Raw genomic sequence first — 27842 nt, 5'->3', positions numbered from 1 at the left:
AGAGGTTGCAGACCTCTAAAGCTGCAGCAAAGTCGTTGAGCGATGTACTTCGCCAACCTCTGCCTTTTCGTCCTAGGGGACAGCAATGGAGGGGAGGTTCCTTTTCGTTATTACTCATCCTTTAGTAAATCGAGAGGAGCTGCAAGTCAAAGGGGCCACCGTAGGAGTGCCAGAGGTGGAAAACGGGGTACTTGAGGTGCCAAGGCCGCTCGGGCAGTTGCCGCTTTGCCCTCAGGCACTGCCACAGCCGCTTCAGCTCAGTCATGAGGCCATGTCCCATGGTTCGCCAGTTGGGGGAAGGCTGGCGCAGTATCTTGTAGAGTGGCGTGCCATTACTTCAGATGTGTGGGTTCTGGAGATCATAGCCCACGGCTACTGTCTTCCTTTCCGGCAGAGGCCTTGTGACAATCCATCAGGGAATCTCTCTTTGAAGAGTCCAGATCCGCTCCTTGCGCAGGAAATACAAGCCCTGATTGAGAAAGGCGCCATAGAACTGGTGCCTGTAGCGGAGAGGAACAAGGGATGGTATTCCCCTTATTTTTTGATTTCGAAGAAAGATGGAGGATTGAGACTCATCATGGACTTGCGCGGTTTGACCAAGCTCCTCCGGAAGGACCGGTTCAAGATGGTTATTCTTTCTCAAGTCCTCCTGGCCCTTCAACTTCAGGAATGGTTGGTGTCTCTCGACCTCAAGGACGCTTATTTTCATGTGCCGATCCATCCAAAGCACAAGAAGTACCTGAGGTTCGCGGGTGGCGACTCACACTTTCAGTTTCGGGTCCTGCCGTTCGGATTGACCTCCGCCCCAAGGGTCTTCACCAAGCTCATGGTGGTGGTGGCATCGCATCTCAGGAAAGGGGGATTCACGTCTACCCCTACCTGGACAATTGGTTGATCAGGGCGTGCTCTCCCGAGCAAGTCCTGGATCATCTGTCTGTCACCTGCCACTCCCTTCAGAAACTGGGCTTCTCCCTCAATTTAAAGAAGTCCCATTTGACGCCAACCCAGCGGCTCCAGTACATCGGAGCAGTGCTCGACACATCCCTGGGGCAGTGTTTTCCTCGCCAGGTGAGGGCTCATCACATTCAGCAGATGGTGCACAAGTTTCAACACGCCCAGAGTCTCCCAGCATTCGAGTTCTTGAGGTTGCTCGGCCTCATGGCATCCTGCATTCTTCTAGTGCCGGAGGCCAGGTTGCGGATGAGATCTCTGCAGTGGGCCCTCAAGATGCAGGTGCTGCCCTCGGTCGCCCAGGACCTTCTGTGGTGTGCCGTCGAAGGCAGTCTGGTGAAGGGGGCTCCATTTTGGCTTCCCTGGCCAGAGGTGATGATCGTGACAGACGCATCCCTCACAGGATGGGGAGCTCATGCCAACGAGTTGACAGTCAGCGGTCATTGGTCTCCGTCAGAGTCCAGACTCCATATCAGTCTGTTGGAGCTGCGGGCTGTCAGGCTTGCCCTGGAGGCTTTTCTGTGACTGTGCGAGGAAAGAATGTCCTGATTCTGACGGACAACACAGTGGCTATGCACTTCCTCAACAAAAAGGGGGGGGCAGGGTCACTTCCTCTGTGCAGGGAGGCGATGCAGCTCTGGTTCTGAGCCATCCAGCAGGAAGTTTCAATCTCAGCAGTTCATCTGGCCAGAGACGAAAACGAGACGGTGGACGCTCTGAGCAGGCAGAGCGCAATCTCTCACGAGTGGGAGCTGGCTCAGGAGATTCTCCTGGAGATCTTTGCCCTTTGGGGGACCCCTCAGGTGGATCTCTTTGCCTCTAGTGTTAACCGGAAGTGCGAAAGGTTCTGCTCGTGGGAATTTCCTCCAAAGGAAGCCTTAGGGGACGCGTTCGTGGTGGAGTGGTCCTTTCTACTGCTGTATGCGTTTCCTCCAGTCCCCGTCATCCTGCAAGTGCGGCGGAGGTTACGGATGTTCGGTTCCCGGATGATCCTCATTGCTCCGGCTTGGGATCGGAGGACGTGGTACCCGGACCTTCTCGACTTGTCCATCTGCCCTCCACGTCGTCTTCCCTACCAAGACGACCTGCTCTCACGGGAGGGGGGGGGGTCAGGTTCTCCATCCAGAGGGCAGATCCCATAACCTTCACGCTTGGCTTCTGAAAGGTTGAGGCTAAGGATTGGGACCTCCCTGAAGATGTGATGGAGGAGTTGCTTTCTGTCAGACGGCCGGCAACAAAGTCCCTGTACCGTTGCCGTTGGAGAAAGTTCTGCGACTGGTGCAGGGTTAAGAGTGTGGATCCTTTTTCATGTGACATTCCTGTGGTTCTGTCTTTTTTGCTTTCATTCGCCCACAGGGGCCTGCAAGTGGGTACTGTTAAAGGTTACCTGGCGGCGCTGTCTATATTTAAGCACTCGTCTGAGGAGTGTTCTTATTTCAAAATTCTGTTAATTTCTCCGTTTCTCAAAGGACTTACTAATGTGTTTCCGCCGTCACCTTTCCAGGTGCCTGGTTGGGATTTGAACCTTGTTCTGAAATTCCTTATGGGTGCTCCGTTTGAGCCTTTACATTCTTGTCCTTTGAGGCTGTTAACCCTTAAAACTGTGTTTTTAGTTGCGGTCACTTCCGCTCGCAGAGTGAGTGAGTTGCAGGCACTTTCAGTTAAGCCACCCTTCACTGTGTTTCTTAAGGACAGGGTTGTCCTTAGAGTTCGTCCTTCCTTTCTTCCGAAGATGGTGTCGGAATTTCATTTAAGCCAGAAGGTTGTTCTTCCGGCATTTTATCCTCCTCCACATCTTGGTAAGGAAGAGGAGAGGCTCCATAGGTTGAATCCTAGGAGAGCTTTAAGTTTCTACATTTCTCCATGTCCCAGGTCAGAGTGGACGATCAGCTCTTTATTGGTTGTGCTGGAAGGCGTTTGGGACAAGCTGTTACTAAGCAGACTTTGTCTGGATGGAATATCTTGGCAATTTCTGACTGTTAACGCTTGGCAGGTAAGGACCCTCCGGTAGGCTTACGGGCTCATTTTACTAGGGTTATGGCTGCCTCTACTGCCCTGCAAAGGGGTGTTACTATTCGTAACATCTGTGATGCAGCCACTTGGGCTTCGGTCCATACTTTTGTACGACACTACTCCCTAGATTCTATCCATGGGCAGGATCTGGCCTTTGGCAAGGTGGTCCTTTACTCTGCAATTTGATTGGGCATTCTAAATTTCTACATTCTAAATTCTTTTTCCCTCCTCCATACGTTGGTACAGCTTTGGGAGTCTGTCATAGATATGGAATACGTCGGAGGACCCAATCCCCTCGAAGAACAAGTTACTCTTACCTGGTAACGTTCTTTCGATGGGATGATCCGACGACGTATTTTATATCGCTCCCTCCCTACCTGCCCCGCTACAGAATTTCTTATGCGATTGCAGCTTACGTTTCCGCAAGGCTTTCTGTGGTCATACTGGCAGTGGTTTGGTGCCACATGTTCTGGGGAAAAAACTGCAACTGAGGCTACGGGCATCGTGCGACCTACTTATAACATCCGGTGACGTCGGCTCGACGGAGGCCCTCAAGGACAGCGTATCGAGGTCATCGACGCAGGACGCAGACGCCAAAAATGTTCCGAAGCAGCACAGCTGTGGTGATTACTGTCATAGATATGGAATAGGTCATCGGACCATCCCATCGAAAGAACGTTACCAGGTACGAGAGTAACTTGTTCATTCCAAACACTGTCTCATCACACGTGACCCATAATTGGAAGACATTGTCTATTCATTAGAAGCAAATACAGATAGGCCACCTGCCGTACTCGAGACACATGAAGCCACACAAGGCCACCTACAAAGCCATCACCCTGGCCTCATGGCCTAGGAATAAGGGATGGTCACTTCTTAAAGAAAAGCCCATGGGCCTCTCTCACCCTACCCCTCCCCTGGCTCATGTCTTGAAAGCCTGCCAAGTATCCAAGATTGGTTAGCAAGAAGCCAACCAATTAGAAACCCCAATGTTATGCTGCCCATGAAGTAAGGTGCCAACCAATTACCTGTTGTAGGTATGACATAGTTTAACCTTTATCGGTATAGGGGTGGTCTCAGGAGGAGCCATCAGACAAGTATAAACCAATTATATGTTTGAACCCTATAGAGTGTATATGTAGCAACCACCACTAACCAATCCCCATCCCCATTCCCCATTCCCAATATAATATTGAACCAGAAGAAGGGAGTCATTGTCCTGGAGCTATTTATGTTAATGTCTTTGTTAGTGGTAGGACTAGAGAAGGCTAGTTTGGACAGAGGACCGACACTTTGAGTTGACAACCACCTTTGACGATGAGCACCCAAGTTATTCGCTAGTTTGGTATGGAAAACCATTTAGAGATTGGGTAAGAGGCCTTTTTCATTATTATTTAAATAAAGATTATAATGAATTGCCATCCCTTTGTCTGACTCATTACTCCAGCATGCTACAAGGGGTACAGAATTTTCTGAATTCAACCGAATGAACGAACGGTAAGTAAAATAAGTACAGTTTTGGCCAGTGCTTCTCCTTAAGCATTTTTTAAAGGGGTTACATTGTATATTTCAAAGCAATAATTTCAGAAACATTTGGTAACACTGTAGAATTTACACTCCTCCCTGGACACTTTCTCCCAGCCGCGGAACCCTCCTGACAATGCAGTAGCTGGGGGAGAAGTCCTGGATCGCTCTAAGAAGTCCCTGTTTTCTTCTGTGTGAAGCCCACGTGGCCGATACGTTACTGGCCACTCCCTTGCTCTCAGCTATGATCTGATGTCAGACACATGGCTCGTACAACACGGAAATGTAAGAGGTTACACAGAGCATTTGCTGGTTTAATCAGTCTAGTACTTTCTATCCTGAAGAGTCCAAACACTTGCACTGCAAAAAAACTGAATGAGGCAAGCCGTCATTGGGGGCAGGGATCCCAGCTGACACAGCCGTGAGATTCAAAATTGGCCTGTTTTTATGCGGTGGTTCTTGGCTCACATTGACAGTTGAGGGGTAGGGTCCAAGAGAAAAGAGAGGTATGTGAATAAGAGAGACACACATTAAGATTCGTGGGAGAGTCTGGGAAAGTAAGGTGAGAGTGTGAGCTATAATAAGGAAGTGTGAGTGTGAATGGGTGTGCAGGAATGGTTAGTGTGTAACAGGAGATCTAAAAAAGGTTGCAAAAACAAAGCGAATCGGGCAAGAACAGAACAAAAGATGGAGAAGCGCCGTCAAGGGATTAAGGGTGCAATCTATAAACAAAAGAATATGAGAAACAAGTGTCAAGGGAGAGTGCCTCAAAGGCATACCTAATAACACGTAGTAAGTGAGTGACGAGGCAGATCCCAAACAGGATGAGGGGGATAGCTCAGGAGCAACACATTTGTCTTGGAAGCAAAACCACACAGCACAACACTGGTTTGAATCCCGATCCAGCGCTTAGAAGCCTATCTCTGGTATTAAGCCTTATAAAAGAACAATTCCAATTAATTATCATGACTCTATCCCCCTGATGATAAAGGGTAGGTTTGATCAGGTAGGGAGGAAGCCATGTTGGGGATAGCATATTAGGGATAAAATGTAGAGAAGTGTACAGTTATGGCAAGATTCTGTCCTGGGGTGGACACGCACGTGCTTGCGAGTAAAGTCCACATCATGCTTTTGTGATATCCACACACACACTGTACATTTGAACACAGTGAATCTAAATGGGAGGCATTTGCAGTCAGTGGTAATCTTATAACCCTTGCTGTGTTTGTTTCTTACGAGGACCCCAAGGTAGAAGCTGTAAGTGTGTCAAATTAATTTTATGCTAACTGTAATGGAATTTAAAAAACAAGCCTTGGCAATGCCAACTGTTGTAGGTTTTTATGTAGGCATGGGAAAGGTATTTGACGAGAACTGCCGCAGTGGTTTTAACTGGTCATTGATATTAACTGGCCATTGATGGTAGCAGGTGCAAAATGTATTGGGTTTAAAGCTCCAATTAAGTAATTAATCGTCAGAACAGTGCTGTGAAAAAAACACTGGTAGGCAGTTTGAGTGCAAAGTTTGATGGTAAGGCTTCATTACAGCGAGATTGAGTTTGCACAAAGAGGTGTTTTGGGTGGAGAGGGGCAGGAACTGGGTGGGAATAGCCATACGGATTGGAGTGGCCATGGGTTGTTCCTGTGAAGAACACTCTAAAGGATACACCAAAGTGGCCTACTTGGGAATATCAGACCTACAAAAGCATAAACAACACAAAGACCTGTATGCGGAGAGAACTACCATATGTTCTTGTCAACAAGAAGGAGAGCAAATCTCTTTAAATGGGAATACCCCATTTAATTGGGACGAGGATGCTGGAATGAAAAGAGCTGCTGCAACAAGTGGAGGAAGAGAAGCATGAACATCAGCCGGGGAAGTCCCAGGGCTACGTAACACCTGAGAGGGCAGGAGACTCTGCAACCCACGAGCCAACCAGTTTGGAAAATGCACTGAAGTTGAAAGCAGAGCGCTAGATGTGTTGTGTCCTTTGACAAGGAGAGAGCGAGAAGCTAATGGTGGTAGCGTGAGGTGGTAGCGTGACTACAGGAACTTCGTAGTAGCCCGGTGGTCCACAAAACAACTAGGCAGCCAACACCACATTCCATCTGGATATCCACAGAAGTGCCAGTGTGTCCAGAATGAAGGCACGGAACGCAGGACACCGGTGTAACCGGACTAGTCGACGTAGCAAAGAGCACAATGAATCCTGAGCAAACTGATACCCCAGCGACTTTGTCTCAGAGATTCCAAGGTAACGGGGGTGGGGGGTGGGAGGCTAGGAAACCTGGGAGGCCGCCGGAGAATCGTTATCAGACTGTTCATACTCGTCCCAGTCGAATTGATGAGAGCACAGCATTGAAAGTGGAATGATTATATTGATAGAAAGCTAAATACCATAAATATTGAGAGATAAACTAAGACAGAGAGACAAACGCCTGGGGAGAAAGGCAAAGTGCTGTATATGTCAAAAGACAGACTATAAACTAGCAAGAGAATTCTGTAAGGAGAAAGAATACTATTCATTAAGAAGAGGGGACAACCCCAAAAGGGAGATTTGTAGATACTGGATAACCCCTACTATGTGAAAAGGGGAAAGTGCCCCTTTATTCGTAAAGGAAAGAGGGGAAACAAACTTATGCAAAACACAGTAATACGGATCAAGGTATGAGCCCAAGGTCAAAGTAACCTAATTTTGAGAAGGAATTAGTCTCTTAAAACCTTGAAAGAGTTACATGAACTGATTAAAGAAGTCGTACAAGACTATTAAAAAATCACCCATCAAGAACCAGAAAGAAGACCAATTAGCAAGAAGCAAAGCCCAGGAGAAGTCATTCTCCTGACTTTAGTTAGAATAGTGGTAGGGTCAGTTAGTTTTAGTTTTGGACTGTGGCCTTGTTCTTTGGACATTCACAGATGACTGACAAGCACCTTAGTTAGTTTGATAGGTAGGGAACGCCCCATAGCTATAGGGAAAGTTAGGCCTTGTTCATATTCTTTAATAAACCCGTCTTTGAAATGTCCTCAATGTGTCTGCATCCTTCTTCTGACTTGCCACAGTGGGCACATAACCAAACACCACCTACAGGCTTTGTCCCTCCTCATAGGCCTTTTCCGCCTAGCTGTACTCAATATTTCTATCCCAAATTAAAGATCTGGGTGTGAGGTCTTGGTTACTTGGAAGTCTTCCATTTCTAAAGGGCTTGGCGGTTCACAACCTGCCTGGGACTGCATGAATTTGAGTGGATGCTCTGCTTGAAAAATGGCTAAATGTTGGGTACATTTGTATCTTGTAGTACTTTTTTCATTTCCAGTGGAGAGCGAGGATCTGTATAGTTTAACTAATAGGGTCTGCGTGGAAGTTGAATAAGGATTGTTTTCGAATATAGGCCTGCCATTTCTCTCCGCCTAAGAACCCTGTAAAGAAAGCTTGCATTTAAGGCTCCCTCCTGAATTAGTGACTCAAAATGGGTAAAGTGGAGTACAGCTCTGAAGGTGGAAGTTTCTGCTACGCATGCTTTAGCCTTCACAGACAAGGCCATTAATATACTTCAGATAGCACGTCTTTCAGCCATGTAACTAGGGATGCTTCATGTTGTAAGAAGTCCACATTTAAACAGAAACCTTTCCAGACAGGTAGTTTTCTGACACAGCTGAATAGTAAAATGCATGAGAACCTCGTGGTTTAATTGTTTGGGTCATGTTCCACAATACCATCCCCTTTCTCAGGCTAGTGCTCTAAATTTGTCTTGTGCTCCTGCACTCTAATTTGTTTGCATCCATAGGCTCCCAGACATCTTCTGAGCTGGGATTTCTTGCTCTAAATATTTCATTCTGGCTTCCTTGCAAGATCCAACCCTGACAAGTGCATCTGTGCGCCAAGGCAAGGCTATAAATACATTTCTGTGAAATGCGGTGTCAGAATTAATCTGAGGCAATGTTCTCTGTTTCCAGGCCAGAGAACTTCAAACCCTTCACAACCTACGCAAGCTCTTCATTCAGGACCTCACAACACGCGTCAAAAAGGTAGGTTGAGATGCCTTTTAATTGGAGCATATGAAATGTTGCTGTTTGTGTTTTTTTTTTTATCTGCACCATCTGCACATTTTCTTTGCTTGGCATACTGTAACTATCCTACTTGTTAAATTTACATATACGACTGCAGCATCCTGTTTATGGCGTTTGACATGTCATCATTTTAAAACTGAAATGGCAAAATGGAAGCAACCATGTACTAAATAATTATGTAAAATGATTATTTGCCAAACTTGGTCCTCTTTCCGCTTTGGTGCTTTACTGTGTTATAATTGACGTACACTAAACGTAAACCTCTTCGGGTATGTTGGCTTATCAATACTTCATGAAGCAGAAATGTTAGCCAACCTCTACGCTAGTAAGAGACCCTGGGATGGCCTTCATGTGCAGATGTCATTGGGTGAGTTGGTAGGTTCCACAGCAATGTCCGGGTTAGGCTGTTGGGTGCACGTGTTCTGGAACGCGATGACGCAGGACCTTGCCGACAATCATTGATTCTATACAGACCCCCCTCCTAATTGTATTGCCTCTGCTTACCCCTCCTATAACTCTTCCACGTTTTTATATGGCGTTCCATGCTGGATTTATCTCGTTTATTGGCGCTTAAGTGATGTGTTACTATTAAAATGTTTTCATGTTATGTATTTCGAGCCTGCTGTGTCTGGGGCAAGCGGTTAATTCACAGGGCTGTTTTACCAGCGGATCATATCTCTATTTGTAACCATTCAATTGTGCTGTCATGCCTGTTGGAAGTGTTAGCCACGTGTACTGTTTTTGTGGCATGCTGAATTTCAAAGCACACACAAGTTACATTTCATTGCTAAAGTTGAAATATTTTTGAAGCAGCCTTTTTACGCTCTGCACTGCTTGATTTCCCACACTATATAGTTCTCATTTACATATTTCAGGGTGGGGGGCAAATTTAGCACTTACAAAAAGGACTCTTTCGGTGAGAATACTACGGTGGTGAGGTGGCGTGGTACCAAAAACCTAATAATACTGTAATAAAGTGGCATTTCTCTATTCAGCATTCCTGAGCAGTGCCGCGACTGTGACTCAAGCCATCGCTTTATAAATAGGTGAGAGTCACATATGCTCATTATAGGCCTGTCCTGCGTGAAAGCTTTGCAATGACTCGCATGGCTCTAAGCTTACAGCAGGAGAAGCAGCAAGCACACTGAGGTGCTGTGTAGTCCAGGCAACCTCTCCTCGAATGAGGTGCCTACACATTGAAGCCCAATTCAGCAGTAGGTCAAAAAAACGAGTGATATTTGTAAAATGTTTAGAGATCCTTTTAACACATTGTGTCACAGGAAGATAAGGATGCTACGTTGTGAGTTGCAACCATTGCACTCCTCTTGCTCAACCTAGATTGTATAGTTGATGCTTCAGATTTCTATGCAGCATGAATACCTGTGAAGTTTTATGATAACAGTGCCCAGCATTGGTTATGTGCATGTGCTAAGGTAAACATGTTGGCACTGACCTTAAACTGTCAGCATTTCATGTTCCTCTTCTGCTGGTTCATTGCAACTGCCACCTTTGCTCTAGCTTCTTTGAGCCTTTTATCGCTCTTTGTGTGTTTATTGTTTTGATTAAGCTTTCTTGAAGCTTATTGTAATCCTTCCCTTTGGTTTAATGTTCTTATTACATCTGCGCCCTATGTTGTGAAACGGGGAAGTGCCAAAGTGGTGGGTAATATGTTGCAGGTTAGCCTGCAGAGTAGCAGTGACTAATACTGCTGTTTCCCCACCCGCACACTCTGCTGCTGCCGCCACTAGTCTTCTGCCTTATTTTCTTCTTGGGGCAGTTCATGACTCGTAATTGATCCTGTTACACTCATAAAAGCACTACAGAGTGGGACAGACAGAAGGGTACACTTGGATAGTGGGCCCTTATTGGGGAATGGGGAGAGGCCTCTGAGTATTTCCTCCCTTTACCTCCTCCAGATCGACGGTTCAGGACCCTGGTAGGCCGCACTCCTTGTCCACAGAGACTTCCCCAGGCCTTGGTAGTTGGTCAAGATGGCGACGTCAAAACTGGGTTGCATCAGTTTATTTTTGTGTAATTTCAGAAAGAAGTATGACAATGTAGCGTTTGCCAGGTCTCTGTTTTGTAGGTTTTAATGTCCACATATAGGCTCCGCAATGAAAAATGAACCGCGAGTGTCCTTAAATCAATACACACCGCATTCTAGCTGCAGTTGCACAGAGCCCGAATCCTCAATGAGATAAAAAGCAAATACAAGGAAAAAGCAAATACATATTTGGAATCAAATTGATCACCTCCAAACAAACATGTTGCTTACACATCCGAGTAGTTGGAAACTGGTGGAAGTTATGTGGCTGTGCTGTACACTCATAGCAACACACTGTTAGCAGGACAGCATCCATTGCCATGAGCTAACTCAAATTAAATTACTGTAATGCACAGTTTTATAACCCTCTCACTGGTGCGCATTACACATTTTTTCAGAACATGTGCGCTATTTTTGAATAAATGCTATATCAAATTTTGACTGGAGAATAACTAAAACAGTGTGTAACAGATTATTAAAATACATCTATACTTGGATTTTTCTACAGAGTGTTGAGCTTGACAGTGATGAAGGAGGAGGGAGTGCAGCTCAGAAACAGAAAATATCCTTTCTTGAGAACAACTTGGAGCAACTTACAAAAGTTCACAAACAGGTGAGTTGAACAACGGTAGCATACAATGTACAATTGTCCTCGTGTGTTCAGCACATATTTGTCTTTTCTATTGACTCTAGGTGGCTGCATTGTTATGGTGTATGTAATCTCCTGAATTTTAAACTACATCATCCTTTTAGTGGTTACATTAATAACTACCACTGGGATCCCCATCATGCACAGATGTGTAAAGGAGTTGATATTAATTCACTATTTGATAGTTTCTTTGCAGTTAGGTTTTGCTAGTGTGCCTTTTCCAGTGCAGAAACATTGAAGAGCTTGCTTAGCATATTACTTCAGTCTTGCCTGAATAATAGCATTGGCCTCATTCCTTTTAGATACGTTCAGAATAGCAAATAGAAGACCACAAATGTTTGCGCCGTCATGCATAGTCTCCCTGCGCTATATTTCTACAATGAAAAAACCTGCACACTTCCTTGATGATGTATTCCCACCTTAAGCCACATCAAATTGCATTACCACTCCACACTGATTCAACATAATTGACTTCTTTCACTCATATGGTGCTATCACCTCTGCACCCAAAACTGGACAAATATCTCCCCACCGCAGATAAATCTCTTGACCCCCCCCCACGCTCCCAGTAAATTACTGTCCCATTACTATCCTGCCATACCTTGCCAGAATCATGAAATGCTTCATCACAAATCAACTCAAACAACCCATATCCACAAACAACCTCCTCACTCGTTCTAATCTGGCTTTATACCTGCCTACAGCGCTCAGACCGCTCGCTACACTTCACATCCTTGATGACCTCAACAACATCACTCTATTCATATTCTTTGACCTCTCTGCAGCCGTTGCCATCCACCACACCATTCTACTCCACTCCCGATCCCACTAGATTAAACTCAGGCTTCCTCCTTTAAAGGTTCAACTCCCTCCTCACTGACAGATGTGATGAAGCTTTGTGATCCTGACCTTGGGGGTGGTGTTCTGCATGAGGATCACATGGGAGGGGAAAAGGCCCAGGGAAATACGAGGACTTTGTTGGGTGGGACGCAATATTTGTCTTCCTCTAGGCAAGACACCTCCTCAGTGCCAAAGTATGTAATGGCTTGTTGTCAGAATAATCTTTAGATCCCCAAGTTGAACATCTTAATGTGGGTAAAAACCCTTAGGCATTAGGAGACATTAAACCCCTTCTAAAACTGTGGAGACTAATAGAGCTGGAAGCTCCCCTAAGTCCCAAAGGTACAGTGAGTCTATGAATAATAACTTAAACTCTAAAAAGCTTCATTTTTCTATAAAATAAACTCTTGTGATTGATCCTTTTGATATTCCTATATAGAATATTATTGGGAACAGAAAGACTCTTTTTACATTAGGGACTACAATTCCCATAATCCCCGAAGTACTGGGATGAAGAAGAGGGCTGAAGAGGAACAAAACTGCATACTGCAGCTTGTTAATGGGAATGACCCACACCTGAGGGAGACTGAGAGGCTTGAAAGGCCCCCTCAGGTGCAGGCCATTAGTGAGAAGGAGCAGAGCAGTAGTTGTAGGTGGAGGAGATGTGAAACTCTACACGTTGCAGCAGAAGCAGAGACTGGTGGAGGAAGAGGACGCCAGGATCACCATTGAGTGACGAGCAGTAGCCGATCCTGAAAGGAATTTGCCTTCACCAATGTGAATCTTGCCTTCCCTAAAGAATTGCTTGAAACCTGATGTTGTAAAGTTGTTGAAATCTGATCTTAAATACAGAGGCACTTGTTGTTTGAAAGTTACTGATCTGGCAGGGAAGTATACCAGATCGGAGGTTGTGGTAACCTTTTATGCTGTTCGGGCAGGGGAGTATAACAGAACAGCTAACTTTGAAGTAGTAGGCCTGTCATGGGAGTAAACCAGGTGTGATTGAATTAGTAGCTGGTATGGAAGTAAACCAGGTGGAAGTTGATGCAGTGGTGTGAAGTGGTGTTGACAAATTATCCTGAAACACATTTATTGCTGAAGCAAGAACTGTATGAAACTGCTGCAGAAGTGTTTCTATATCATCAGAACTATTATGTTGTTGCAGAAGCATCCTGGTAAAAGACAATGTATGTTAATACTGATGAATTAAGGACATATATTTTTTTATGCAAAGAAGATTGTTTTGAGCCTTGTGATTACAGGTGGAAGAGAAATAATCTTTATTGAACCATTCTAAAGTGTTGTAACGTTTTGTTATCGGGTCCCAAAGAACTTTGTTGGAACTTTGTTAAAAAACAGGATTTCCTTATTTCTTTTGGAATTGTGCAACGGAATCCTGTTTGAATCTGGGGAAGGACAATTCACCCATATTATAAGGAGAGGCTGTTATCATATTGTGAATTTACTGTTCTAGTGTGTTGCCTTTGAACTGCCATGCATTACCTTGTTGAGTTACCTACTTTATGTAGGTGTGAAGGACAGAGACCTTTTGTTAGAGTGTTTCCTTTAGTTTATTTTAAGCAGGGAAATCCTCGTCAGGGTAGGGATAGTGAGGGGTCTATCCAACCTTTTGAGTTAATAAAATGGCATCTTTTGAAAACCCCCACAAAGTTGTCCGCCTCACATTGCTAACCCCTGACACAGACCACACTTTGTCTCCATGACCCCTTATCATTCTGGCCCCACACCAGTCAAGTACAAGGCCCTGCAAGATTGCTCCCAGTTTACACCCATCTTAACCTAGTTGTAGAATGCCTTGACCAAACCCTTAGCAAACACAATGTCCAGTTCCACTAATGTGCACAAATAAACTTCCAAATCTGATCCCCTTTACAACTCCATACCCTCAGAATGTGTCTCCACCATCACCACTTGTATGACCACCCACATCCTCAAGTTCACCCTTTTAAAACAGAAAACCTCACTTTCACTCCCTCTCACCCCTAACAATGAGGCACAAACCGGACTTCAGCCTCTGGATCAAAGATCTTGTCACAGACAACCAATGTGTATCTCTCTCTGAACCTGTCAAATCCCAGGGCTTCACCACCACCCCAACCTTTCCGTCACACACCGCATACCACCAAAACATGCAATCTACAATTACACCTCCTACACATTATAAAACACAACCACCCCCCGGACCCTGTGACTTCTGCACCACAGTTCAAGCACTGGTTCTGTCCAAGCTGGTATATGATGATGCTCGCCTTTCTTGACTCCGCAACAGCGCCATTAAAGCCATAAAAAACGCAGCAGCAAGAATCCGTCACTATTCAACCAACAATTCACGCATCACCAAGCTTTCACTGATTCCACTGACTCCCATGTGCCAGAGAATTGCCTTCAAATGAGTTGCATTGTTTCCAAAGCCATCCACCTCAAGACACCATCTTAACTTCACAAAAACTGAAACCCATCACCTAGACTTGTGACCCAGCATCTTCTACAAATTCCAGTCTGCAAACAAACATGCATCCAAAAACAAGCATTTACCCACTGGGCACTCATATGGAACACCCTATCATTTCACATCCACAATGCACCCTCCATCACCATTTTAAGAAAAAGAGTCTCAACACATACCCGTTTCCCCACATGTAATCCAGCCTCTCCCCCCTCCTTACTATCACTTGTCTATCCTAATCTTCGTATCCTTTCCTGACAACAGGTTGTAATTTATGTTTTAACTCTCACCCTTTGAACCTTGCAAAGAACTGCGAGATTCTCTGTGTAGGGACAAAAATGCAAATGAAATAAAAAATAAAATAAATATCTTGATCCTTTTCCTTAGTGCTCATACATATATCAAGGGCATTATAGCTGGCCCGGGTTTCTGTGTTATATTGACACCATGTAGTAATCCCATTGTAAATGTCTCGCATTATGTACATCTATGGCAGGAGAAATGTACCTGCTTACCTATGAATGTGCCTGCGTTTTGTAGGTGTAGAAAACATGTAGAAATCATAGCATCTCACCCAGCATCAAAATCTCATGCAGCAGGAGATGTTCCCATATTTCTGAGCTGGGGTCGATGGGGACATACATTCTGATCAGTTCCCTTGCTTCACCTCACAAATGGAGAAGCATTTCACAGGAAAAGAAAAAAAAACATGCACAAACCCTTGCATTTTTTTTTTACTGTACTGCGATTATGACCTTCGTTCTCTTGCATGCTCTTTTCTGAACAGGTTCTAAAGTTTTTCGCTATTTCTATGCTAGAGTTCATGACCTGCTCAAATGTTTGTTTTTATTTTTTTTTCAAAAGATCTAGCTGACATGCAGTTGTATTGGAAACTCGATTATGTGGCTGCACTGTAATGTTGACTTCTTCTGATGTATGCCAGTGACAGCATCACATCGTTTGTTGTCTAGACTACTGCCATTGGCATGGCTTTGAAGCGCTGTGAGGATGAAGGGCCTCTGGGAGACCATAGTATGTCTTAAAAAGTAATGAACGGAGTGGTAAAAAGCGCATGCGCATTTATTGCCACGTTGAAGGTAGGTAGATAATGGCTTGGTCTCTAACAGCAGCCCATATTGCAAAGGCACAAAGAACGGGTGCTGCTGTGTCAAAGTGAATTGTTTCTTGGGGCCCAGCTGTGTTCTGTGAGTGAAATGAGAGTGCAGTAAAATATCAGAGTTGAGGGAAAATGTAAGTGTGTCAGAAACTCGTGGCGAGAATCAATGGAGCGATTCTAAGCTGAGAACACTCGGGAGGCAAACGCAGGTGTGGCAGAACAGTGGTGAGATTCAAAGCAGCAGACCTACATTTGGAACACTCTGGGTAGAAAAAAATACAAGTGTGGTCAAATTCACCAGTTGGGAGGCTCAAAGCAGTAAACCTACATTTGGAACACTCTGGGAAGCAAAATAAAATGCAAGTGTGTCAAAATACACCAGTAGCCAGACTCAAAGCAGAAAACCTTCACTTGGAACACTCTGGGTGGCAAAATGCAAGAGTGGCAAAATCTAAACCGTGGTGACATTTAATGTAGGCATCCCTTACCAGAGAATAGCTGTAGATGGAGAGCAAGGCATCTGGCAGTGCTAGAGCGTTAGGCAAACAGGAAAATAGTTAGGGAAGGCGCCCCTGGCATGTGCCCATTACCGGCTGCCCTGTGACTTGCTCTTAAGAAGCTGTGCTACTGGGTCGCCTGACCCCAAAGGAACACCAATCCGGTGTCGGGGGGAGGACGGAGGGTGGAAGCAAGGTGGGCTGGAGCAGAAGGTAGGCAGTGCAGAGAGTGCAAACGCACAAAGCAATTAAGGGCAAGGGAAGCGTGGGCCAAAGGCCTGATCGAAACTCACCAGGTATGAGCAAGACAATGAGGAGTGCTTGCACACTCTGGGAATGGCTAAAATAGGATATCTTGCCCCAGAGGAACACCAATCCAGTGTTAGGGTGCGGGCAGAGGGTGGAACCACCAAGGCTGGCTGAGGAAATGAGGTAGGGTAGAATGGTAGAATGTAGAAGCACATGGTTTGTCCATAAAATACATGCTAAAGTTGTCTACTAACTTATACAGTTTGACGGCTGTGCACGTGAAGTAATAGAGAGAATCTGCACTGAACAACCCTGAGGTTTAAAAGTTTCAAAGCACGCAGTAAAACATTAAGGGGTTCTGTTCAGATCACCTAGAACACCCTGTATTCAGACCTTCCTTTGGTGCTACCCGACACCTCTTTTGGATAAATCTAAAAAAATAACTTTTCCAGCAAATCCTCAAGAATAAGAGTTTATCAAGCAAATCTATTCTTCTGGCAATCCATGTTCTAGTTACTCAGGAAATATGATATTGCCACCTACACTAAATACTACCTTGTTCAAGTTATAATTGAGAGTAAACCCATTGCAGGGCCTCCAGGTAACCCCAAATTATGCCTACAGCATATGCCTGCATCTTTGCCTCAGGGCCTCTGACTTCAATTGCGAAATGTACGGTCAAAATGTCCACATACCGAAACGCCCTAGATTCTAAAACTGCTGTGAACTACATTTTTTAGAACCCTTCCTTGATTGGGCTTTCAGTGATTCATTATTTATTATGAACATACACTGTGCCTACAACTTACCCTTTATTCTATGTCTTCAGTTTGAATTTCTTCTTTTAGCAAATAGGCGAAAATTACAATTTCTCGATAACCTGTATTTTTCCAAACTTTTGTTTTTCTTTTTAATGTAAACGTAGGTCCACTCATACCCCAACCCCTCCTCCCGGCTCTATGCACTGTATTCTTTTTCTTTCTCTCCTTTTTTCACTTTTGTTTTTAATTTCCATCTTTTAGTGACCTCTCATTGGTTTTAAGTGATAAAGTCGAAATACAAAATGTCGAAAACGAATGTCATTTTTTAAAATTTTCTGTTCGAAATGGGGGGGGGGTTCCCCCCCACCTTCCCCTTTTTTTAACCCTTTTTTTAAACGCACAAAAGCAAAAAAAACATGCAAAATGAAATATTCGGGAAAAGAAATTTCGACATTTTATTTTTTCAACATTACGTCTTTAGACATGTTTTCGACTTATTCACTGCCTACCCCACTCATTATATTCGTATGGCAGTCAGGGAATATGTTAAGATTGTGGGTCTTTTTTTCCCCTCACAGGTGACTAAACAAGCAGCCAGAAGTCAAATTAGTTTTTAGGAAAAATAATCTATCAATTCTTTAATTGTATGACAACATTCGGTGCAAGACAACACCCCATCGCAGAACAGCATTTTCTAAATCACCTGTTTTAGATTTTTGAATTGGAAAGCCCCACCCCAGTTTAATTGTTAGCAATAAAACAATCCCATTCCACTGCAACAATAAACCATTTTGTAACAATATTTTTATTTCAGATTTGAATGTCTTATACAATTTACATTCAGACCCAACAACGTAGGTGTCGTTCCCACATTTCACTGTTTGCAAACACAGGCTTTTAGCATAGACACAAATAATATGCAGCGCGGTCTGCCTGTTTAAATTCACCACTTAGAATGACTAAGCAACATATAACAGAAATTACAATCTTACTCAAAAGGATGCATTTTTTGAAACAATATAGGGAAATGATGGCTCAGAATAATGCAATTGGCATTTTTACTGAATTTAAAATTACTTGTTCCAACATTAACACAGGGACCTTATTGGTGTTACCATGTAATGCACTGATGATGCAGTTTAATCTCGACAGATCATTAAAATCACACACTTGGAAAAGATCACAAGGTAAAATGGAGGCAAATCCATAATCAGTTAATTGGAGTGATGTATTTTGGTGAACACTGCCTTAATTTCTATAATTTTTATGCATAAAGTCCAGAAAATCAAAATGGTTGGACTTAAAATTGTTTGATTTTATAGGGGAAGCTTAATGTAAGCCTTAATCCAAACCAAAGGGTATTGTGTTTTACTCTCCATAAAACAAGAATCCGACATCCACCCTCTATGCACTGTAAAAGAGATGCTCAATAGGAACATTAATGTGGCTAATTTTTTTGGTTTAATGGAAACTTATCAGGTCTTGCAATCCAACTGATGGTGGGTTCCCATAGAGAATACAAATGCAGGTAGAGCCTTGCTCCTACAGAAACCAGGGGACTGAGTTATTAATAGTAATCGATGGAGATAAACACACACTGCATTCTATTGAGTTATAAATAGATATGCAAGTTAATCACAGATGCGATGTGTTCACTTTTAAAAAGCTGTAGTTGAAAACAAGACCGAGAATCTCAGATTAGGCTGGTGAGTCTGAAGATTCCTCTGGGTAGTCATGTTCCCTCTGTCCTGGTCCCTCCATCCTCTATTCTCGTCTTCTGCTTGACTCTTTCTCCCTTTGGATGTCCGGCCTGGATCAACTGACCTCTTGAATCCTCTCCCCCTCTAGGTTCTGTGTCAGCATCTCTGAGCTGAAGTTGTATCTTCTGTGTTTTAATTTGGTTCAAGGACCTTCATTAGGAGCTTCTTATCTTAAGTCCACTTCTTCCTCATCATCCTTGTCCCTTCCCTTCTTTTTTTATTTCCTCTTTCTCGTCTAATTTGTGTGCCAATCATTAATAGCATGTAATGCCTCCCAAGTCCAGGTATCTCTGACTTGGAATGATTCCATTGGTCTAAAGCCTCTGTAAATGAACATGTTGTTAGTCTAGCCTACAATCAGTTACACTCAATAGTTACTTCCAAAGCCCTCATTGGCTGAGGTTAGACACCCACATACTAAACCTATCCATAATCCTATTTCAGATCACCCTCATACCATGGAGATCAGTCATATATTGAAATACGCTTTGACATTATAGTCTTCATTTAATGAAAACCTAGAATAAATGGAACTATTTGCACTCATTCCAAATCCTGGAAAATTACAGCATATCGCTTGTTGCATTCTGCTTAGAATGCAACAATTCAGAAATGTGTGTGGTCTCCAGGAGCAAGGATATCAAATCTGCGTCCTTGGAAATCCATGTAAACTGTGGCAAATCAGAATATATCGTTCCTTCTCCCTACAGGGAGACCTTTCCTTGGGGCCATGACAATCCGTCCACAGTACAATAGTCACCTGGGGGTGGTCCACTGAGGGAGGATCACGTGGGGGAGGAAGTCCCTTATAGTATTAGGAACAACCATTCTCAGAGAACGCAGTATACCCGTGCATCAATACATCTAAATCCTTCTCCAATGTTAAATCCTGCTTCCCCCTTTGTTAATAGGGCAAACATGTTCTATTGTCAAGCTAGTCGACCTAATATACTTACAAAGACTAAAACATCAGAAAATGCAAAGTATGCTACATGTGTTTCTATTTTGAGTACTGTGAAGATAACCAGGAGTCCAAGGATCACTCTTGAGAAGCAGACGGTATGTGATTGGCCCAAAGCAATTCAACCATCCAGCACGGGAGTTCAAAGAGGGCTCAGCTGAGACGCCAAAGGAGAGCTGTCCTCTGAGGAGGAAATCGGTCAGCCGAGCAGATGAGAGCCAGAAGGGAAGCTGTGAGCAGAGGAGAGGGAGAACCCGTACGTGGACCAGGACCGAAGGACTGCTCATGCTATTGCAGAGTCAAACCTCCAGGCATACCAGACACTGGCAAAGCTCTGAGAGGGAGGACGCAGCTGGGGAGAAGTGGACGTCGGAAGACCCATGGTGGACCTCATCCTTTCCCGAATACCACCAGAGCTTAGAGAAAGGTAGCAGCTGCTAGGGAAATGCTGGTACCTGCAGGGAAGAGACACACATGTAAGCGAGTTACCCAAGAGGTGCTGGAGGTCTGGGGAAGCAAGGGAGGTGAAGGCAGAAGCTGGAATAAGTGTGTCTGGGATCCTGGGAATTAATATTGTGTGTCCAAAGTGAGAGAATGGCTTGTCAGGAGAGTGAACCATGCCATTCTAAATATTGCGAATATTGGACTCAAACCCAAATGAGAAGTCCATAAAAGGACATTTGCTTGGCAGGAGATTAAACCAAGGCATTCTGGATATTGCGAGTCTGGGACCCAAAGTGAGAAAAGAATAATTAATTAAAAGGGAATCCTACGCTTAGCAAATTACCTGTTCCCAACGGCCCATCAATACTCGAACTTGCTCTACCCTTTACCAACAGTATGGTAATCAGTTGTCCATAAACTATCCCATTCCACCCTTAGATCAACCTACAAGATTATCATACTATACTTGCAACTTCATCACGGACGCTACGTGACACACTGCTATTATGTGCACTCCACAAGCCCAAACTTGCCAAATTGCAAATGTGGTTTGACTTGTATAACATTAGCTGTCTTGACGAAAGTGACGCAAACAATCTGTCTTTCCAATATGTCGCATATAACTGTCTGCATAACTTTGTCTGCATAATTTTCTTGGGCCACTTAAACTCGCTTGTTGCACCTGCGTCAGCTGAACTTGCTCCCGCTACATGCTATTTGCATGGGATCGTAGCATCTGCCCACTAGCTGAACCTGCCTACATATTGTAACCACTTGCTATCCCTTTTTGTCTCTTTGACTACCCATCTGACCTAAACTTGTTCATAGAAAACTGCATTAATGCTTTCGCTCATTGGTTACATACGGTACTTGATTGTGTTATAGTATGCTGCCCTTTGCCAAACAGAATGCCTGCTACATTCGCTTAGTGTAATTATACACCTGGGCCTGGTTTCATGTTCATTGGTTTTATACAATACCGCAATGTGTTATAGTATGTTGCCCACCCACTGCCCGCTGCATTTATTTAATGTGCCCATATACCACTTGACTCTGTCTACTGTGTTCTGCTGATAACTTATCACGCACACAATATAGCACGTTTACTAGCTGAACTCACACGTTGTACCCCTTCATCCAGCTCTATGTGCCCAAATGCCACTAGTACCTATTGCCCGGGGGTATATTGCAATGCTATCTCCTGCATTTGATGAAGCCTCTTAACCAACTGAACCACATTACGGTTAGGTAACCTAATTACCCCTCCCACACCTAGATACCATTATGCTAATTTGACAAAGAGCTCTATTTATACACCTACACTATCTGCATGGTGTATATACGTAATTGTGACAAAATGATTCCATCACTAAGTCTCATGTTCACTAAAGCTACCAGCCAAACTATTTGTACTTCAATACTAATATCAAGCTTTATACTTTGCTTCGCTAGACGCCATACACAGGCACTTGGGGACTTACCTACCATGACACCCCCTGACCTGCCTAACAACACGATAATGAAACAACTGCTGGCTATAGATGACTGTGTACAAGAAGGGGGGGGGGTGTCCTGACTGGTGAAGTCTAAGCCGACTGCAGCTTATTAACTGCAGTCTAAGTTTAAAGACAATGTGTTACCTTTGGGTGTCAAAATTTATATATTGCCAAGGATAGCAGTACATGAAAAAAACGTAATAATCCACATGTGCTAGATCATTAGTTTGCGAGAGAACAGCTTTTATTAAGTGGCTGTCCTTATTCTTTTACACAATTTGTGAAGGAGTTGTAAGTACAATATACATGGGTGTACATTTTTCACCCAAATCACACATCAAAATACAAACAAATACAGATGAAAGGCATGTAGCAGAGAATAAAGCAAAGTCAAACATGCACATGCTGTGTGTTGTCACTAGTACAAAACATGACAGAAGTATAAAGGCATCCTATTGTTGCTGATACATTCAGTTTTTTTAATTGTAGATCAATTTAACCCAACAGGTTTACCCAAATCAACATGTAACTGGTGAAACCTAAATAATCCTCAAAAGTAAAGTCCTTGGATGGGTCTAACTAAGCCAGGCTAAAGGGTGACCAAAAAGTAGTTGATTGACGTCACTGAAGTAAATCTCTACTAAGATTTAAGGGGGACCCTGCCACACGGCTAGGGTAAAGGAGTCCCAGGACGTTTCGGCTTTAGTGGGTCACAGCCTTCTTCATGGAGCCAAGGAAAGGAGTCCCCTTGTTGAGCTTGCCAAGCGAAGAAATTAGATCAGCCCACTCGCTGGAGGACTCAAAGTTTCTCAGAGCCTTCTCAATTACTGAGGAGTAATTTCTGTATTTATAATCACTTAAAGTTTCCAGTTCTTGCGGATCCATTTTACATTGTCACCATCCGCTCTGCTCTGGAGCCGGACTCCAGTCACCCCGCACCAGCTGTGAGCCAAACACTCCCTGTGGCTCACACTCGCTCTCGTTTGAAGTGTCAGTGCTAGCTGGCTGCACAGCAGAGCCAATGAGCATCTTATTCAGCTCGCGCTGTGGATGACTCCTCACATCAAATGTTGAGTAACCCCTGCACAACGGAATCTAGGAATACATGCCTTAGAGCCAGACTAGCTAAAATATATGAGCCCCCAGAAGCTCGTTACCCATCTCTGTAGGAAAAAGGACACCCAAAACTCGGCCTGGCCCTATGCCCATAAGTACCGAGTTGGCACACAACTGCCCTCCAAAGACAAAAAGATGTACAGTCCAATACTTGAACCCTAAAGACCAGCCAGCTTCCCACCCAGCTACTACAGCTCTCACCATCCCGCCTATTAAAGGAGCTTTGATAAATTCTAGATCCCTAGTAGCTCATGCCACGGAGATCGCTGATCTTATTTTGAAGGACAACTTATACTTCTTTGCCATCACCGAGACATGGCAACACGCAGCAGCAGGCCCTATGCTCATGCTAGCAGTCCCCAATATACTATTTTGAGACAAGATAGACAAGGGACTAGAGGAGGCGGTATCACCATTATCTGTAAATGCAGCCTCTCCATGAGATTAGCCCCTCATACGATATTCAATCATGTGAATTATTGTCAGTCAAAGTACCCCTGATTAATTCTCAAACCCTTAACATCCATTTGATACATCACCCCCCGGGCCCAGCTGGGACTTTTGAGGATGACATTAATATGATCCTAGCTAACAACCTCAAAAGCTCAACGCAAGCATTACTATTAGGTGGCCTTAAGCTGGGTTTCAATGACCCTTCAGATCAGCCTGCCTTGCCCATCACGAATACTCTATCAGAATAAGGCTTCACCCAAAGAAGCACAACCCCCACCCACAACAAAGGTAGAATACTAGATTGGGTGGCAGACCACAACTGCCATGCCAACATCCTTTCCGTTTCACCACTAGCCTGGACCGACCACCACTTACTTTTATTTACGCTCTCCACCAATAGACCACTGTCCACTCCTATCCACATGGCCCCACCCACGCTAATCAGAAATAGAGTATCACAGTGGTGTCGGGGGGGAAATACTCCCGGGGTCGGCTGGGCCGTCCGCGGACCTCCGGACAGGGAGGCCCCAACTCCTCCCGTATATCCCAAAAGAGATAGAGTATGAGACACACGCAAGAAGCAAGGTGATTCTGCTGTTTATTAAACAAAACGGCAGGGATGGGTCAAGGATCGTACGCGTCCGTCCTGACACTCTCAACATCGTGGGGCTCGCAGGCCCTTTTTACTTTAGTATGACGCGCTACTTGCGTCACCTGAGAAAGTTAGCAAAAAACCTATCGCCACTCTGGATTGGTTCCCCGAGTGGTAGGGTTAGTATAGCATACGTATAGAGAACGTTGTTAATGGTTAAGGGTCAGTCAGGTGGTATACTTGGGTTGTCCCTTCAGTTTGATACATAAAAATTGTTACATGGAGACCCCTGAGGATTGGTCAATGTTAATGGCGTCAGTGATAAAGGCCCCATGTTCTGATTGGTCCACCCGCGAGCCCCCCAGTCTGGGACCATCGCTGTTCCCAGCTCGCGGTGCACCTGTCATTTGCAACAATGTTTCACTATGGGTATGTGCAGACAATGTGAGGATTTATTCATAAGCAGGAAGGCCGACTACTCCCACCGCTGCAGATGTCCATTGAGTCGCTTAATTGTATCTGCCTGTGTCTTGAGACGGGGGATCCAGGCGCCTTCTTCCTCCTGGGCTTGGCACCCTACCAGGTTCGGCTTGGTCACGTGAGGTGGGACCGTGGTTGACGCAGAATTCTGCACAATTAATATTGCATTTCTCACTGTGTGCCTGGCTTATCTTGCAGGTGTGACCTTGGCGTCGGCTTGCGGTATGAGAGTTTGCAACGTTGTGCCCTTGACTGTCTGCTTTCGCTGGGCTCATTCTGCATGGTCAGCAACCGAACTCTTGCTCATTCAATGTTCATGGAAGCTTTTGCTTACGGCCTACTTGGGCCTGGTGCATAGGTGGAACCGTTTGATACAGAGCGCTTTAGGTTATGGTATCATATTGCTCTAACCCCAGTATCGTGTCTTCGTTATATTTCTCATTATGATAAGTGGGCTTAGGAGAAGCGTGAGCAAGCCTTTTTAGATGAGTTCATTGTGCGTCTTGCGTTTCTGCATTTTGGAAAGCCTATGTGGAAAATAATAAAGATGCACGTCCGTGGGTATGTCCGTCGCCTACGTCATAGCACTGAGTATGTTTTTCATGTGGATTGGTGTGGGAGTGTCCGGTGTGTATGTTTGCACGGGCGTGCTGACCGTTGGCTAGGTCGTCATGGCATCTCTAACGATGTGTTGATTTGGTGCTGGATGGTTCAGTTGAGTCCATCCATGCCGCAGGTGTCGGCATGTGCAGGGCAGGCTGGTGGGTGGGCACATCCGTATGTTCCTGTACCAGGGTATTTGGTCGTCTGGTAGATGGGCAAACTCCTCTCGTGGCGGGTGTCTGGGCCGTGATCCTCTAGGCCAGGGTTGAGAGGGGATTGGTGGGAGCCTTTTGTTCACTTTTCCCACTTCAGTCCCCCCTCTGGTTGACTTGTCGACCACAAACATATCCTTTTCCTTATCTCCTCTCACTCTCCATATTTTAGTTACTCCTCCCAAATGCCCATAGTGGTTAACATGGTCTTCAAATGACCAGTACATATACACACAGGTCCCTCCAGGTGTGCAGTATACCCATTTCCCTATGTAGCTCCTTGGGTTTCTTGGGTTTTCGAGCTTCACAGATGGTGGGTCCAGGTGGTTGGTGATGATCTGGTTGCGCAACCTCTCTCTCTCTTTTATTATTGTGCCTGTGTGTTGGCCGTCATCTGCTGGCATCAAGGGGTGCATACCGACCATTTCGATCATCTCGTCTGTGGTGCGTGCCTTCCGGGCCTTCCAAAATCTTATTATGATAAGTGCAGCTCCAGCCAAAATAATGCATCCAACTATAATCTTCAGTCCATCTGACAGCCAAAATGGCATCCATGACCATAGCGTCGAAAACCAGCTCTCGTCCTTTTTCACACCTTTACTTTCATCCATCATTTTGGAGTGCATCTGGGCCAATTGTGATACTGCTTCCATCAGTGTACCATTGTCAGCATCGTTAGCAGGAATGAATGTGCAGCATGATTGTCCTATCTTTGCGCAAACTCCTCCTTCCATTGCTGTGAGGAGGTCCAGTACATATCTGTTCTGTAGTGCTACCATCCTCACTGCTCGCAATTCCTCTTTTATTGCGTTGAATCCATTTACTGTAGAGTTAATTGTCATCATTAGTTCCCATCTAGTTATCTGGAGCCATTTTGCGTTTGCGTAAGCCTGTAGTCCCGGATGTATTATTGATGAGAACATTGCTGCTCTGCTGAATAGTCTGTGTTCTGGCGGAATTGAAGTGAGTGCTGTTTCCGACCTTCCCCACAGGTAATTTCCTGTCAGGGGTTCTCCTTGTCTTTTCTTTCTATTCAGGACAGTGTTGTTGCCGTTGTTTTGGTTTTCTGGCCCCTTCTGAAGCTGTGCAGATCTCTTCTTCCTCTTGTTTCCTTCATCCATTTTGGGGAAGTTCGCCACATTCACATGTTTCTGGGGCACCACTAGTGATGGTACATTAACGTGTACCATTGTGCATACCCCATTCCACAGAGGGGGCAGTGTGTGGTATGCCTTGTCTCCACAGGCCCAGTAATGGTCCATTACTACTGCTGTTCCTGCTCCCCCCTCAGGTAGCTCTGTCACGCTTGCACAGTTGGTGTTGTATCCTACGTCCACTTCTCCTTTATGTTGGTAGCATACCTTAGGTGCAGTCATCGGCAGTATTGTTATTGGGTCTTCATCCTTCTCTATCCACGTTAGCATGGGTACGTACTTGACCCAAGTCGTCCAACATCTGTTGTTGTGTTCAGCAATAGTTGTAGTATCCTCTCTCATTACCATGTTGCTGCCAACCACTCTTGTGTCCCATTTGTCACCCAGGTACACCTTCCCTGTTATTATTATCAGTGGTCTTTCCCAACATCCTTGTTTACCAGGAACTTCAGTGGCGTACCAATCACATGGTAGGTACTGTAGTGTAACTTTCTTTGTTTCTCCTTTTTCAGGGCCACTTGTTATGTATTTGAATGCTTCAGCATGTAAACTGGCCTTGTGGTAACTCAAATTGCTCTTAAGGAAGTTATTTTCGTACGGGTATGTGTCTCGTGTTTTCCATACCAGGTGCACCGTGTTCCCTTGAAATCTCCCTTTCGTTTGGAACAGTGCCAGGTATATTATGCACCGTGCTGTTTTTTCATCTATTTCCGTGGCAACGAAAGTTCGCGAAGCACTCATGGCGTATGGGATCAATGAGCAGACGTAGCAGCTGTCTTCTGTTGTTTGTTTACCTATTTGAGTCATGTGTTGGTACCACATGTTGTTTGAGACGTGTGCTGAATTTTGTATGTAGTTGTCAATATCTTTATTGTCTGAGTATGTGCTGCGTTTAACTCTATTTTCCTTGTGTGGAATTTTGCTAGTACCACCTGACGTAACACCTGTTGCAGCTGGGGGTGGGGGTATTTTAGGTTTGGGTACAGCAAAAATATTGATAGCATAACTGTTCCGCCATACAGAGGCAGCCACGAACCCGGTGATCATCAAAATCCCTATCATCTTTATTACAGAGGCTAGTCTCACCGGCATTTTGCTCTTACCTTGCTGCAGTCCGACAGCTAATTCTTGCGACGTTAAAGTTGCCCGCCTGAAAATTCTCAATATGCTTGTTATTAGTGTTAGTTGTTGTTTTCAAGCTCTCCCTATCAAGTAGTCGTTCAGTGCCCAGGCAAAGAGCTGTTCCCACGCCAATCTAAGTGATCTATCTCTTAGCACAGGCAAGTATGGGCGGAGGTGGGGCATTGATTGTTCTATGGCCAAGAGAAGTGCTGTGTAGTAGACACGTACCCTCCTCTTTTTCAGGTACTTTGGCCTTTTTATGTAATAGACAA

At 44.6% G+C, this 27842-nt stretch overlaps 1 protein-coding gene across 1 annotated transcript in view; it reads left to right on the top strand.

Annotated features, from left to right (window-relative positions):
- Positions 1–27842, top strand: part of KIF5C (kinesin family member 5C) — an 870858-nt gene that overhangs the window by 727891 nt on the left and 115125 nt on the right. Inside the window, exons 22-23 of the mRNA XM_069616501.1 lie at positions 8440–8511; positions 11106–11210. Coding sequence (XP_069472602.1) covers positions 8440–8511; positions 11106–11210 — 177 coding nt within the window. The remainder of the gene's footprint in view (positions 1–8439; positions 8512–11105; positions 11211–27842) is intronic.

This window comes from Ambystoma mexicanum, chromosome 9, assembly GCF_040938575.1.
Source record: "Ambystoma mexicanum isolate Mex_15411 chromosome 9, UKY_AmexF1_1, whole genome shotgun sequence".
Lineage (NCBI taxonomy): Eukaryota > Metazoa > Chordata > Amphibia > Caudata > Ambystomatidae > Ambystoma > Ambystoma mexicanum.
Note: the sequence above shows the minus strand (reverse complement) of the source record. Positions and strands in the feature narration are given on the sequence as shown.